The following is a 13,375-nucleotide window of genomic DNA, read 5'->3' on the forward strand; positions in this document are numbered from 1 at the left end:
AATTCTGACCTGCTGAAATAGCTGGTACTTAGATCATGATTTAAAAAATATTTATATTTTAAATGAAGAAAACTTTTCAAATAATTGAAATTGCTGAAAGACAGACTGTGTGTTTAATTGCATGCTTCCCATATCAATATACTTTTCTGCTCTGAAAACTGAGTATTGTCCATGCACTGAAGAAAATTATTTAGTTTGAGCATCAAACACATAGTGGATAAGGTCAGTCAGGCTGCAGGTTTCTTTCCTGTTCAGTAAGTGTTGGAAGAACTGTGGTGGAAACAAGGCATTGGCAAAGACTTCTGAATTAAAAGTTCACTACTTTATCGGAATCATCGTAGATGGATATTCAGTTTCTAATTCATTGGAATTTTGAATGACTGGGTGGCTAGAAGAATTAACTTGTTTGAATATAGCTACTTCACAAAGGTGTATTTTATCTGCATGTAAATATAGGCAGGTCTGTTGGAAAGGCACAGCTCTTATGTCTTAGTTTTGGGCAAGAGGTGCTGTTTTTTTGTGGGAAGTTTTTATTGGTTTGTTTTCTAAACATGGTGTTGCTGAACTTAGCAAATCTTATTCTGGAAATTGATGTGGTCCTGGTCAACCTGCTGTAGCTGACCCTGCTTGAGCAGAGGAGTTGAACCAGGTGATCTCCAGAGGTTCCTTCCAACATCAACTGCTGTGTGTTTCTGTGGAATTTTTATCTGCTTTTCAGGAGAGGTTTTTAACAAAGTGACTAAAATTATTTTTTAATCATGGATGTGCTGATATTATGGCATGATGAAATAAAGATTTTACTGGATGTATGAAATAACTTAGGGCCTTCAGAGTGTCTTCTGGGTCAGTTTTTATCTTGCACAGTGTATGTGAGTGTCTGTTTCTAAATTGCTAGGACTTTATTTACATGATCTCTGCTCTTGATCTGTCTCAGTGCATCTGATGATTGTTAGACGTCAGTGTTTACTTTTTATGCAGTTTTATCATTCAGAAACGAAAGAAAAAAGATAATGAAAAATGCACTACTACATTAGATATTGATATTTCAGTGTGCCTCGGTGTAAAAAAAAGTTGTTGGGTAATTTCTGGGTTCATTTGAAGTTTGTGAAGATTGTATAGTACAATGAAAAAGCCGTAAGTATTGACCAGAGGAACATCTCGGTTATGAGCATGTATAGTCTTGCATGTCTACATAAATACTGAGAAAAGGCAATAAAAGTGTAATATCTTGTACAAAACAAAAAACAACAACAACAAAACAGTTTTCCTTTATCTTTTTGCCTTAATTGTGGTTTAGCACACGTTAACTGAAATTGGTCAGTTAAAGTTTGACTATAAAACTTCTCTTGCAAATTTGTCCTCTTTTTCATTCTTGGCAGCTTAAAATAAATTAATAAATTGCTCCTTTAAAGATAATTTGCCGTATTCATTATGACTGTTTGCAGTATGTCTCTTCTGTGCTGGTTCTATGTGGTGAAAGGTGCTGCCCAGTGGATACCACTAGAGGTCACTGCAGGTTGGAATAGGATTGGAGGTAGTGAGGTGACTGCACAAAGCTTTGCAGCTCCAGGGTTGCTACTTGTGTGTGGTTTGTTTTTTCTTCTCATAAGCTCAAGTCTTTTCCTCAGGTTTTGCGACATCTCTATAGATACATTTTGATGACTCCCTGACGAACTGCATAATTGTGCTTTTCTGAAGTACTCCCAGATTTGCAGAATATCCGAAGAGATTCAGCATTTGCAGTTTTAATTATTTTGAAGAAGATTTCGCAACTCTGAGAAGCTTGAATTCTCTGCTGTTCCGAAAGCTTCTTTTCAGATGAGAGAAAAGATATTTTTGGGGGAGTGACGGGGAACTGAGGGGAGAGAGTTTGATTGTTGTTTTGTTGTTAGCACTGCTCTGTATGTATGTTTTTATTTTTAACTGGAACAGCAGGTAATTATTTAGCTGTTGTGAAACAAATACTCATAATTGCATATTTATTTGTCTCCTCTCTTTTGCCTTTCAGACCAGAATCTGTAGAAGCTAGCCCTGTGGTAGTTGAAAAATCGAACAGTTATCCGCACCAGTTGTACACCAGCAGCTCTCATTCACACAGTTACATTGGTTTGCCCTATGCAGTAAGTTTCACACTAAGTGGTATACATAAAATAGATTATGTGAAATTTGCTGTTCTTCACTGGAATAACTCCTGATTCACAATTAGAGTTTTATATTTTGTTCAGTATTGAATAAATTTAATAAAGTGGTTGGTAAAAGTGCATTATTTTCTGTATTTGGCTTTTTATGTCAAATGTAACTGGCCAGATAGAAAACAAGTTGAGAAAGAATAATGCAGAAATAACAGCTTAAAATATTGTTAGGAAAAATGCAGTTCTCGCAACTTATTTTTACATTTTATCTTAAATAACCAGCTGAGTGCATGAATATTTAAGAGCTGTAATTTATGTTAAAAATCTAGGACCATAACTATGGTGCTCGGCCTCCTCCAACGCCTCCAGCTTCTCCTCCTCCGTCAGTGCTTATCAGCAAGAATGAAGTAGGCATATTTACCACTCCCAACTTTGATGAAACCTCCAGTGCTACAACCATCAGTACATCAGAGGATGGAAGCTATGGAACTGATATTACCAGATGCATTTGTGGATTTACACATGATGATGGATATATGATCTGTTGTGACAAATGCAGGTAATGAATATTAAATGAATCAAAAAGGTAAAAATGACTTAGAACTTCAAGATGCTCTGAGGAATAAATGTGACTGAATGATTTTTTTCTTACTGTGCTAATTCATAAGAAATTTTCTTCATCAAAACAGTGTTATATGGTCATACAGCTTTTTAATGGGTAAGATAGTAGATTAAAGGCCAGAGAGTATTTTACACTTTATTACAGTGTTCAGTACTTGTATTTTTTTGAGCCTTTATTTATATATTGTTGTTCTAAGTATACTTCCTATTTTCCTCTTCTATAAAGCATCTCTTTAGTATTTTTTCTTAGTTGTTGGTTATTACTGTGATACAAGAATGCAGAGATTAATTCTTAATCTGAATGTACCAACCAGTAAAATAACTTGGTCCAGTTGCTTTGTCAACTATATACACACAAACCAAATAATTTGCAGGAAATTTAATACTTGGTAAAATTGAGCACATAAAAGACAAAACTTATCAAATGTTAGATTCTCTTCCCATTATGTTTCTGATATAATTGATATAATTCTGATGTGATTGCGCTTCAATCTGTAAAAGACTTAATTTTAAGAGTTTTAATTCAGATAAAGTTTTAATTTAGATCCTGATTTGGGAAACTGAAGCTAAATGTTTAAGCATTTGTGCTTAAGCGACTAGATTATAGTAAAATTAGTGGATGCCAGTTTCTGGAATTATGCAGTGTTTATTAGTCATATTATTGCATTCAATGCACTTAATGAACAAAGTAATGCTATCAAATTTACCAGGGTGTTGTGTGTGTTTTAACATGATTGTAACAGCCAAATAAAACATTAATTTGAGCTTTGTTCTTCTAGATGCTTTAATTACAGGCTTGGTTTGAATTTTTAATGGTCCTTGTTTCTGATTAAAGTTTTTGTTGTTTTTTTTGAGGTGTATTTAGAAGTTATTTCAGCAGTAGAGGTGCAGGCAGTCCCAGGTAGTTGGGTATGTCCCTGTAAAGAGACAATTTTCTGTGAGGGATTGGGAGAACTGTGAGAAAAATTCTCAAGTGGAAAGATAAGTGATTTTCATGTCCCAGTTCTTTGTAGCAATCTGGGGTTGGGCACAAGCTGGTATCCTAGGTTACCCTGCAATCTAGCAAGCCACTTCTTGGCTGTAGAAAGCAGTAGAAAAGCTGTAGAAAGCTCTTGCTTGTTGCACAACAGCGCTACCAGTCATACAACATCTGCCCCTGTGCAGGATCTTGCGTGACTACAAAAACATATGTGGTCTGAATGTCATAGGTTGTTGGTGGCTTTAGGTGCATAAGCACATGTTTTTTGTTTGTTTGCTTTTCTTTAAGCAAATGAAATCCTTTGGTAAATCAATATATTTAATTAAATAGTGAGCTAGAGAGGTCATGATGAAGGTAATGATTGATATGCAGTGTTAGGGAGCATTCACTCTGAGTCAAGATCATGATTAAAAATAAAAAATACAAAAATATATTTTAAAATATATATTTAAAATAACTTAGGGTGTCTTCTCTCTCTTTTTTTTTTTCTTTTTTTAAAGTGTTTGGCAGCACATTGACTGCATGGGGATTGACAGGCAACATATTCCTGACACTTACCTGTGTGAACGTTGTCAACCAAGGTGAGTAGTTCACATGTTTTTGAACTCTAAAGAATGAGAATAAGTGGAGAATATAAGTACTTTAAACAGATGTTTCTTCTTTTTTTTTTTTTTTTTTTAAAAATGGATAACTTAGTGACCTAGTAAGAAAAGGAGAGTAGTTTCGTGTTGCATTAAAAATAGCTGAGGCACAGTTTGTCTGCACAAAATTAGTGACTGCTGGATTTAAGCTTAGGTTCCATGAAAGTGTTTGTAGTTGTATGACTTCCCTATACCAAGAGTATAAGAAAATCCTTATGTCTTTTCATGTGTCTTTTTTTCTCCCCTCCTCTTAAAACTGAAATTTAAAAGACATAGAACAACCTACTGGTTAAAAAACAAACTGCATAGCGTAATCGTTAAGAATTTTAGATGAAGGAACTTCATTTCTGAGGCAAATGGTCTAGCCAGTTTTCCTTCATCAGTGTGGTCATTGCTTCACCTTACTAGGTGGCACGGAAAGACAGCTAGAATATACCAAATAGCACTGATTCCTGTGGTAACTATGAAAAGCTCTGTTTCAGTACTTGAATGTGTTAATGACCAAGGGTAGAGATTGGACTAAAATTTATTTTTTGATTGCAGGAGTTTAGATAAAGAAAGAGCAGTGCTGTTGCAGCGAAGAAAAAGGGAGAATATGTCAGGTGGGTAAAGCAAGAGCTTAAGAAACTTTCCTCAGTAAGGTCATAAAATAATTGTATGTCATTTATATAGACTTAATAGCATATACACAGTTCACTTCGGTTAACTTGTTTGAATTGCTAAAATGGAAAATGGAATTCTGTTTCATAATTTTTCTTAAAAACAATAATCCTATTTAGTAGAACTGATAGTGTAAACTGACTGTATTATATCTACCACTGTTATGTATTTCCTAAAAAAACAGGAAAATCATAGCTGTAGAGAATAATATTAGGAGTTAATAAAGGAGGTAAAAGGGGAGTCATGTATTTCACAGTGTTTCCAACTTTATATTTTACTGTTTATGTATGGTAAAGGAAGAGGGCCAAATAAAAAGCTTAAGAAAAAAGAGTTCTTAAATGAGAATACACAAGTCAGAGACACTTGTGGCTAAGAAATGATAGTGCTTCTCCCCCCCCCCCCTTTTTTTTTTTCTTTTTTCCTTTTTTCACTCTCCTTTTAGGAAGTATTTAGTATCCTATGGATTTGGGGGGTCCAGTCCATCAGGGTCTTTTTGTAGTTCAAAAATGCATACAGTAATTCCTTTAACAAGCTATGTAGTGTCCTGCCTTTCAGGACTGCAGATAGGCAGGCTGCTGTGTTGTGGGCAGAATTTCCTAAGAAGTGGTAGGATCTGAATCCTTATTTTCCCCTTCTACTTAAGGTTCCCAGCCTATCCTTGCAAAAAAGAGGATAGAGCTCCTTTATAAGAAATCTAGGAAAAGGCCTTTCTGTGTATTTTCTGTAAGTTGTGGTAGATACTTAAGGAATGTGAAAGAAAGAGAGGAAAACCAAAATAACAATGTTTTTTGGGTACTCAATGTAGCTGTTAGTGTAAAAAAAAAAAAAAAAATCTTAGAAATGTTGCCTGAAAGTAGATGCTCCAGCAGCACGAGTCTTTGCTTCATAGTGTATCTTTCATTTATAAATACACTTATCTTTTAGGATAACTGTTCCCTGAAGCCAAATTTGATTGTACAGAAAGAAGGGGGTTGTTATAGCAAACAACTTGGCATAGCAAATGACTAAAGTGTAGCATTTATAAAAACAGGAATATCTTGAGTAAACTTCTGGAGGTAGATAGGAAAGTTTGAGGGTTGTTTTTTTTCCTCCTGTGATAAGAGAGGGATACTAAGACTTATCTCTTGCTCTATGGAAAAAAAAAAAGTGTTTTTGTAACTTGGTCAGATCTTCCTCCATAGCATAGAGGATTCACAACCTAATATTTTCACACACTTTCATAGCTTGTGATGTTCTTGTCTGATATAATTAAGTGAACTTTATTAAATAATAAATAATTATATGAGCTCTAAAGCAAAGTAGCAAGTTCTGAGAGGATGTTTGGGCATATTCCCTGTTTTCTTGACATCACAGAATCCCAGAATGGTTGAGGTTGGAAGGGCCCTCTGGAGATCATCTAGTCCAATCCCCTGTTCAAGCAGGGACACCCAGAGCACGTGGCACCAGGTCACATCCAGGCAGGTTTGGAAAAATCTCCAGAGAAGGAGACTCCACAGCCTTTCTGAGCATCCACAAAACTTAATAAATCAGTAATACAATTTTTATAGCTTGCTGCTTGGAATATTTTTTGCCTTTTGTGACTGCAGATGAGATTTGTGTACAAGTACATGTTTTGGTCAGTATTAATTTGTATTTTATGAACTTAGCTCTTCTACTATATACAGAATTTCAAAGCTTAACCTGGATAGAATTGCTGACAATAGACAGGCAGTATCAAAGTGTGTTTCAGGATTGGTGTGTAATCCTGATGATGTCTTCAAATCTTTTCTGTGCAGTCAATGCGTAAATGCCAGATGATAAAGTCTCTAGTATCAAAACAGAGTTAAAACAGTACTTCTAAATTAAGGCAAATAAAGCTCTAATCTGAGTTGAAGTGGAATATTAATTACTCTGACTTATCCTTTCATTTGAAACCAGTGTATGCTTGCTGTCTCTGGTTAATTTTAATTGAGCTAATTCCTTTGCTTGGCCAAATGCACTTTGTATATTGGATACTACATGGTTCAGTCAGACTTAAAGTAATTCTGAGTGGGAGCTGTCTGCTATCACATACCAGGAAAAGTTGTGCTTTCAACTCCCCCTACTTGAAATTGTTTTATGTAAAGACATGGCTTTTAATATATTAAATATATAGAGTTTTTTCTGTAAAGAAATATTCGACAGCAACAGAATGTTACTTCTAATATATTAAGCAATAAGTATACGAAGATCTATTCTGGTCACATGTTTGACTAAAGGCAGGTTTGTGTGTTGTAGATGTTGTTTGCTGAAATAGCATGCAATTAGGGTTATTTTTTGAATTAAGTTTATAAATAACTTACAGGCGCTTTCATTTCAAGAGCACCTTATAACAAATAGAATGACTTTCTTCTAAAGATCTCTGAAGTGCCTGTGCTTTTAGCCACATTGCATCTAGAGCTTAATGTTGGGGAGGGAATAGTAGATAACTTGGTTGGCCTTAAGAGTTCTTAAGTGGAAATTCTACGTGTTGCAGATATGGGTGAGACTTCTATAATTGCGTGTCTATCCACCTTGCTTTGGCTCCAAGTATCTTGTTTAGGAGCACAACTTACTGATCATAGTAGATACTACTTTTTGAATTTTTTTTATGGTCTATTTGAGGGGAGGGCTGGTAACTGTTCTTGGGCCTGCAGTTTGATGTGGTAGAGCTGACTTTATTTTTCTTACTGGTGTGCATTGAATTAGTTATTTTGGTTCACTGAAGCATGTTTGTGAAGCTTCTTGTGAACTGTTTCCATAATTGTGTTTTGGAATAGTGCACATGCCCTAAATCATGACGAGGCGGGGGGAGGGTGTTTGTCGTTGGAAAGATACTGGATCTAGATGTATATGTTTAATACCTTGCTTCAAACTGTCAGGTTCTGAAATTGGTGCTGGTGGTATCGTGTGTTACTTAGAGAAAGGAGTCTAGGTCTACAACAGCTTTTTGTGGAGTTTGGAGAGTTTATATCTTGCTCCCCATGATTCAGGATCTTCCCTCAGTGTGCTTTAGTAAAGCTTCTCAAAGTGAGAGCAGGTTTTGTTGGTTAGGAAGGAGTGTCTCAAAACAATCCCATGTAATCAGAAACTAGGTTGAAGTAATGCTAGTAGACCGGATTATAGCAGAGACAACAGTATTGAATTGCTGCTCCCCTGGGGAAGATTGCATGTATTTTTTGTTATTTTTTTGGCTGGTGTGTGTGGTTGGTGTTTTTTTTTTCTTTCTTTCTTTTTTTTTTTCTTGTTTATTTGTGTCCTGTGACCTAATGATTCTGTAGGCACTAACACAGAGAATGCAACATCAGTCTTTTCAAGAGTGTCTTGGGTTTTCATTTATTTTGTTAAATGTTCTGCTCTTCACTGACATTCGTCATTGTGTTGGTATTTCTTCTTTCCATATGACTTTTTATTTTTGATGCTAGTTTGGAAAATACTCCAAGTAGGTGCAAAACAACTCTAGAAAATTCATTAGCCAATATGTATACATACAATGCTAGATCTCTGTTATAGGTAACTGCAATTATGTGGTGAACGAACTGTTAGAAGCAACGCTAAGGTTGTAAAGTAAGACACAAAGTTAGGGTAAATTCTTATCACAAGCGTAACTTAAAAAAAAAAAAAAAAAAAGAAGAAGCAACACATGATCATATACTGCTTTTCCCCCTGCCTTCCTCTCCTTGGTCTTCCTTCCAAATACACACCATATTCACTGCACGCAGTGAATGGTACTGGTCAAATGAGCACTCATTCAATATCTGTTTCTTTTTTTATTCAGTGTGTCATCTTGGGACTTATTTATATCACTGTTTAAGCATTTATACATATCAGAAATGGCAGTTTCTTAGTGTTTTGTTGCACTGATTCTTAAGTCAGTTTTGGCTATTGGTGACTGTAAATTTTCTGTTAGTGAAGATGGCCATTTTGATTCCACTTCAGAATGAAGAGCTGGAAATGCAGAGAAACTAAGTTAAAATAATCTCAGTGAATTTGTTGCTAGTTTGAAAATGTTTGATCGTTTTTTTAATGTTAAATAGCATATATGTCTGTCGTGTGATCTGTACAGGTTCAGTTTTCCTTAATTTGTCTTCCAGTCCTGAGAGTTTGGTTCTGCAGGTCAAGACCAGCCCTGTAAATGAACATGCAGTTAATGGTTTCTTTTCTTCAGACTTAATGTTTTTTATGCTTTCACAGTTTTCTTGTGGTTAAGATGGATCTTAAGTCTTTATCTTCATCATACTTCCTCATTTGCTTAACTTCATTCTTTGCGCTCTCTTAAACTGCCTCAATATAAATTTGCAGGAATTAACAGGAGCCAGAAAACAAGAGAAAACAATAGCTGAAGCCTTTTATTTAGAAAAGAGCATTTCAAAAGCAGGCCTGGTCAATGATTAAGCCTTATGCCTGATAAGGCAACATGCTTCTGAGCTCATAAAGAATTTTTTCTCTGCTCTCTTATCCCAAGTATCTGCCAAGCTTGTTCCTCTGCAATTTTAGAAAAAGGCTTATTTAGTGTGAAGCGTATTTATGGAAGGCTTAAATCTGAAAAGACTGTGCAGAGTGAGTGTGTGTGTGTGTGTGTGTGTGTGTGTGTGTGAAGAGCAGTCTCCTATTTATTTTGTACCATTTCTTCCAGTCCTACACACACTTTGACAGCCTTTCATCTTGACAGAACTGGGATAGATCTTGCTTCAGGTCAAGAAATATATTTATCTGACATAAATACTGACTTGCACTAAATGTTGAGACTGGAGGTATACAGCACAAATGAAAATCAGCTGGTGTATGGTTGTGTTTTAAGAAGTAAAATAGACTTTTCCTTTTCCTTGAAAGCAGCAGGATTTTATTTTTAGGGGATTTTGAGAAGTCTTTAAATTGACATACTGAGTGCCTAAACAAGGCGCTCAGCTCTGAAATTGGAACTAAAGTAGTTGGTTAGAACTGTGATTGAAAATAGAATATCCTTATCTGAGCAAATCCCCAAGCAGTATTAAATGTAAAAAGCTGTATGTAGGTGAATGAGTGTGTGTGTGTGCATGGCTGTGTGTTGCTTGGTTATTTATATTTCTCAACCACTGCATTCATTTCATGGAATTTATTTATCTTTTGCTTACCTGGCATTACAAGCACCTCTTAATAAACCAGTTTCTCACTGGTAGTTCAGTTTCATGCTGTTAAAACTTTTGGTGAGTTTTGCATATGAGTATCTGGAGTATTTGACAGTAGTGGCACACTTAGATTTTTTTAAAACGTGATGCACAATACAATGTTCTTTCTGTAATGCAGATTGTTTACAGACTGTTCTTTGTTTCAAAGATGGGGATACCAGTGCAACGGAAAGTGGTGATGAGGTTCCTGTGGAACTGTATACTGCTTTTCAACATACACCAACTACAATTACTGTAAATCCTACGAGAGTTACAAAAGTCAATGATAAGAAAAGGAAAAAAAGTGGGGAGAAAGAGCAGAACATAGCAAAATGTAAAAAAGTAAGTGACTAGTTCTTTCTTTTGTAAGATAAGTTCTTTGTGTTATAAGATAAATTATAGCTGTATGACATAACTTACCAAGAGATGCCTGTTTAAAAAACAGTTTCTTGTTGTTAGTATTTTACTACCTGGGTTTAGATCACAAGATTAGATTTCCTTTAGATTCACAGTTTAGATTCACTTCACTGCAGTGAATTATATAGCCACTTTATTTTCTCTTCCTCTTTTCCCTGACAGTTGTAATTTTCCAGGATAGCATGACTGAGGTGATTTAAGAAAACAGTTTGTTTTAGAACAACATTTTTTTCAAAAAAATAAACTTTATAGGTTACCTGTGACAGCTGGTGCCTTTCCACTCAGCCTACGCATCCCAAAGAGGCAAACAAGTAGGATATGGACTGTTTAAGACATCGCTGTTAAGTTTCTGGTATTCATTAGATGACTCTAGAATTACTCTGCCTTCAATACTGAAAACTATTATAAGCTGGGAGAAAGGTGGGGAGGGGTGCCTGGGCTGCTAGCTGCGAAACCTGTGTTTCGCCTAGCTTGAGATGCTGATTCTCTTTTCTGTATAGCTATTTTTGGGGAGGCGACCTTCTGCCTTCTCAAGTCTTTAATGGACCTAATTTCTTTTCTCATAATCCTGATTGCTTTTTGAGAACAATCTACATAAAATATTTTTCTTCTTAATAGTCGACGCTGTTTTTCCTTTTTTTTTTTAAAAAAAAAAAAAAAAAGAGGAAAAACAAAGACTGAATGTAATGCTTGTGTTTTATTTCAGGCATTTCGAGAAGGGTCCAGGAAGTCTTCGAGAGTAAAGGTAAAATGTTGTCATTGTTGTTGTTCTGTGTGTTTATTTTTTTTTAATCTTAAGTGTTCATTATTTCTGGTATAGCTCCAGTTGCATTCTGAACTTCATTCTGCTTATTTTGTGTATGTGAATTTTTGGTAGAGGTATCACTTGCATCTAAGCACACTAATGCTCTAAAATAAGCTTCATATTTCATATAATATTTCAACTAGAAAGACTCTTTAATAACCAATGTGCCACATACCTACCATAATAATTTTAAAATAAGGTATGAATGGTACTGCTTTTTTTTATGCCCTGTGTAAAGCCTTCCAAAATCCTGCAAAATAATGTGCTGTGGATTCTTATTCTGAGAAGGATTTCAAGATGCTCTTTCTGTGATGATATCTTGTGGTTTTTATTTTGTTTATTGGGGGAGGGGAAGGCAGAAATTAGGGAACACTTGTGCTGTGCAAGAAAGCTGAATGCTGGACCTTATCTGAGCTGCTTATCTTGACCTTTTAAACTTTAAACAGGACAGAGATGAAAAGACTGTGTTACTTTTGAAAACTAAGTTCTGTTCTGGCCTATGTAGGTGTATAAACATTCGTTATTTTTTGTAATTTACAGGGCTCGGCTCCAGAGATTGATCCTACTGACAGTTCCAACTTTGGATGGGAAACTAAAATCAAAGCATGGATGGATCGTTATGAAGAAGCAAATAATAACCAATACAGTGAGGGTGTTCAGAGGGAGGCACAAAAAATAGCCCTGAGATTAGGCAATGGGAATGACAAGAAAGAAGTCAACACCAGCAATCTGATTTTCAAACCTCCAGTAGAGGTAACAAGCTGTGTTATGTCGTATGGCTGCATGCCGTGCTTGTGTCATGAAAAAGCCATTTAGATACCTTAAAATTTCTTTCCTACCTTTACTTGTTTGTTCTCTCTTGTCTCACAAATACAAGTATTATTCTCATAAGAATAGTGAAGGTACTAGACTTAAAAACTGAATTGTTCTTAGGATATGGCCTCTATGAAGGCCATAACACATGGTAGGCTTCCTCACTAGTATTTCTCTGCTCTGGGAGGAATGTCAGGAGTGATGAGAGCAGATAAAAGCATCAGAACTGAATTCTACCCACCTCCATCCCTGTAAAATGTGGTAAGCCTATTCTGGCTCTGGAGGCATTTAAACAGAATTTTGCTTAGGACATGTGCATGAAGGACACTTATGATGGTAGTTGGTATGTTCCAGACTTGGAAGCCAAGATCGTATACCAGTTAGATGTTAGGAATTAGCTTTCAGATAGCAATGACTTCAACCAAATTATAGTCTTAGGTGTACATAATGCTCTGGAAAGGTAAGTGTCTGATATCTTGTTGATGATGTTTGTCTGTAGTCTGCCATCCTCTAAATTGTATTTTATGAAAAAAATCTTGCAATGTCTCTATATTCCTGACATCACTTAATTTATGAGCTTAAGATTAAAGCTGTATATTAGATTTCAGCATTTTTGTAAAAGAAATCTTGAGGATGAGTTACTGTAGCAGTTTAATAGGAGCTTTTTCTCTCTTTTCTTACAAGCCCCATCATGTTACATGGGGTATGCTCCTTAGATGAATATCCATGTATGTAGAGCTCTTTGCCCATGTATCAATCACTTCTTTTTTTTTTTTCCTTTAAATTGGAGATGATAGTTACTAGAAGTGTGAGCTCACTAGTGTTTAGTTTTGCATAGTGTTGCTTTTGTGATGAACTGTAATGTGGTTTTCATAGTGAAAAAGTTGGTGGAAATGGATGTTTCATAGTTTGACTTTTCTCTTCATAGAGTTATGTGCAAAAAAACAAGAAAATTTTAAAAGCTGCCAAAGAATTGCCTCCTGATGCACTTATTATTGAATACAGAGGAAAGTTCATGCTGAGAGAACAATTTGAAGCCAACGGATATTTCTTTAAAAGGTTTGTTTACTCCATATATGTTTTAATAAGGTAACTTTTAAAATGACATTTTGCCAGACTCCCACTTCAGGTACCAGTGTATCTTGGATTCTGCTGTTTTTCAG

General features: G+C 35.5%; 1 protein-coding gene across 3 annotated transcripts in view; it reads left to right on the forward strand.

Moving 5' to 3' along the window:
• Positions 1-13,375, forward strand: part of KMT2E (lysine methyltransferase 2E (inactive)) — a 59,943-nt gene that overhangs the window by 21,243 nt on the left and 25,325 nt on the right. For all 3 annotated transcript variants that reach the window (XM_088533183.1, XM_088533184.1, XM_088533185.1), the window contains 8 exons: positions 2,009-2,120; positions 2,462-2,691; positions 4,233-4,313; positions 4,917-4,975; positions 10,347-10,519; positions 11,301-11,339; positions 11,940-12,152; positions 13,141-13,271. In XM_088533183.1, the coding sequence (XP_088389309.1) occupies positions 2,009-2,120; positions 2,462-2,691; positions 4,233-4,313; positions 4,917-4,975; positions 10,347-10,519; positions 11,301-11,339; positions 11,940-12,152; positions 13,141-13,271 (1,038 nt within the window). The remainder of the gene's footprint in view (positions 1-2,008; positions 2,121-2,461; positions 2,692-4,232; positions 4,314-4,916; positions 4,976-10,346; positions 10,520-11,300; positions 11,340-11,939; positions 12,153-13,140; positions 13,272-13,375) is intronic.

Source organism: Tinamus guttatus, unplaced genomic scaffold (assembly GCF_059628265.1).
Source record: "Tinamus guttatus ecotype Peru unplaced genomic scaffold, ASM5962826v1 Tinamus_guttatus_pri_ptg000489l, whole genome shotgun sequence".
Classification (NCBI taxonomy): domain Eukaryota; kingdom Metazoa; phylum Chordata; class Aves; order Tinamiformes; family Tinamidae; genus Tinamus; species Tinamus guttatus.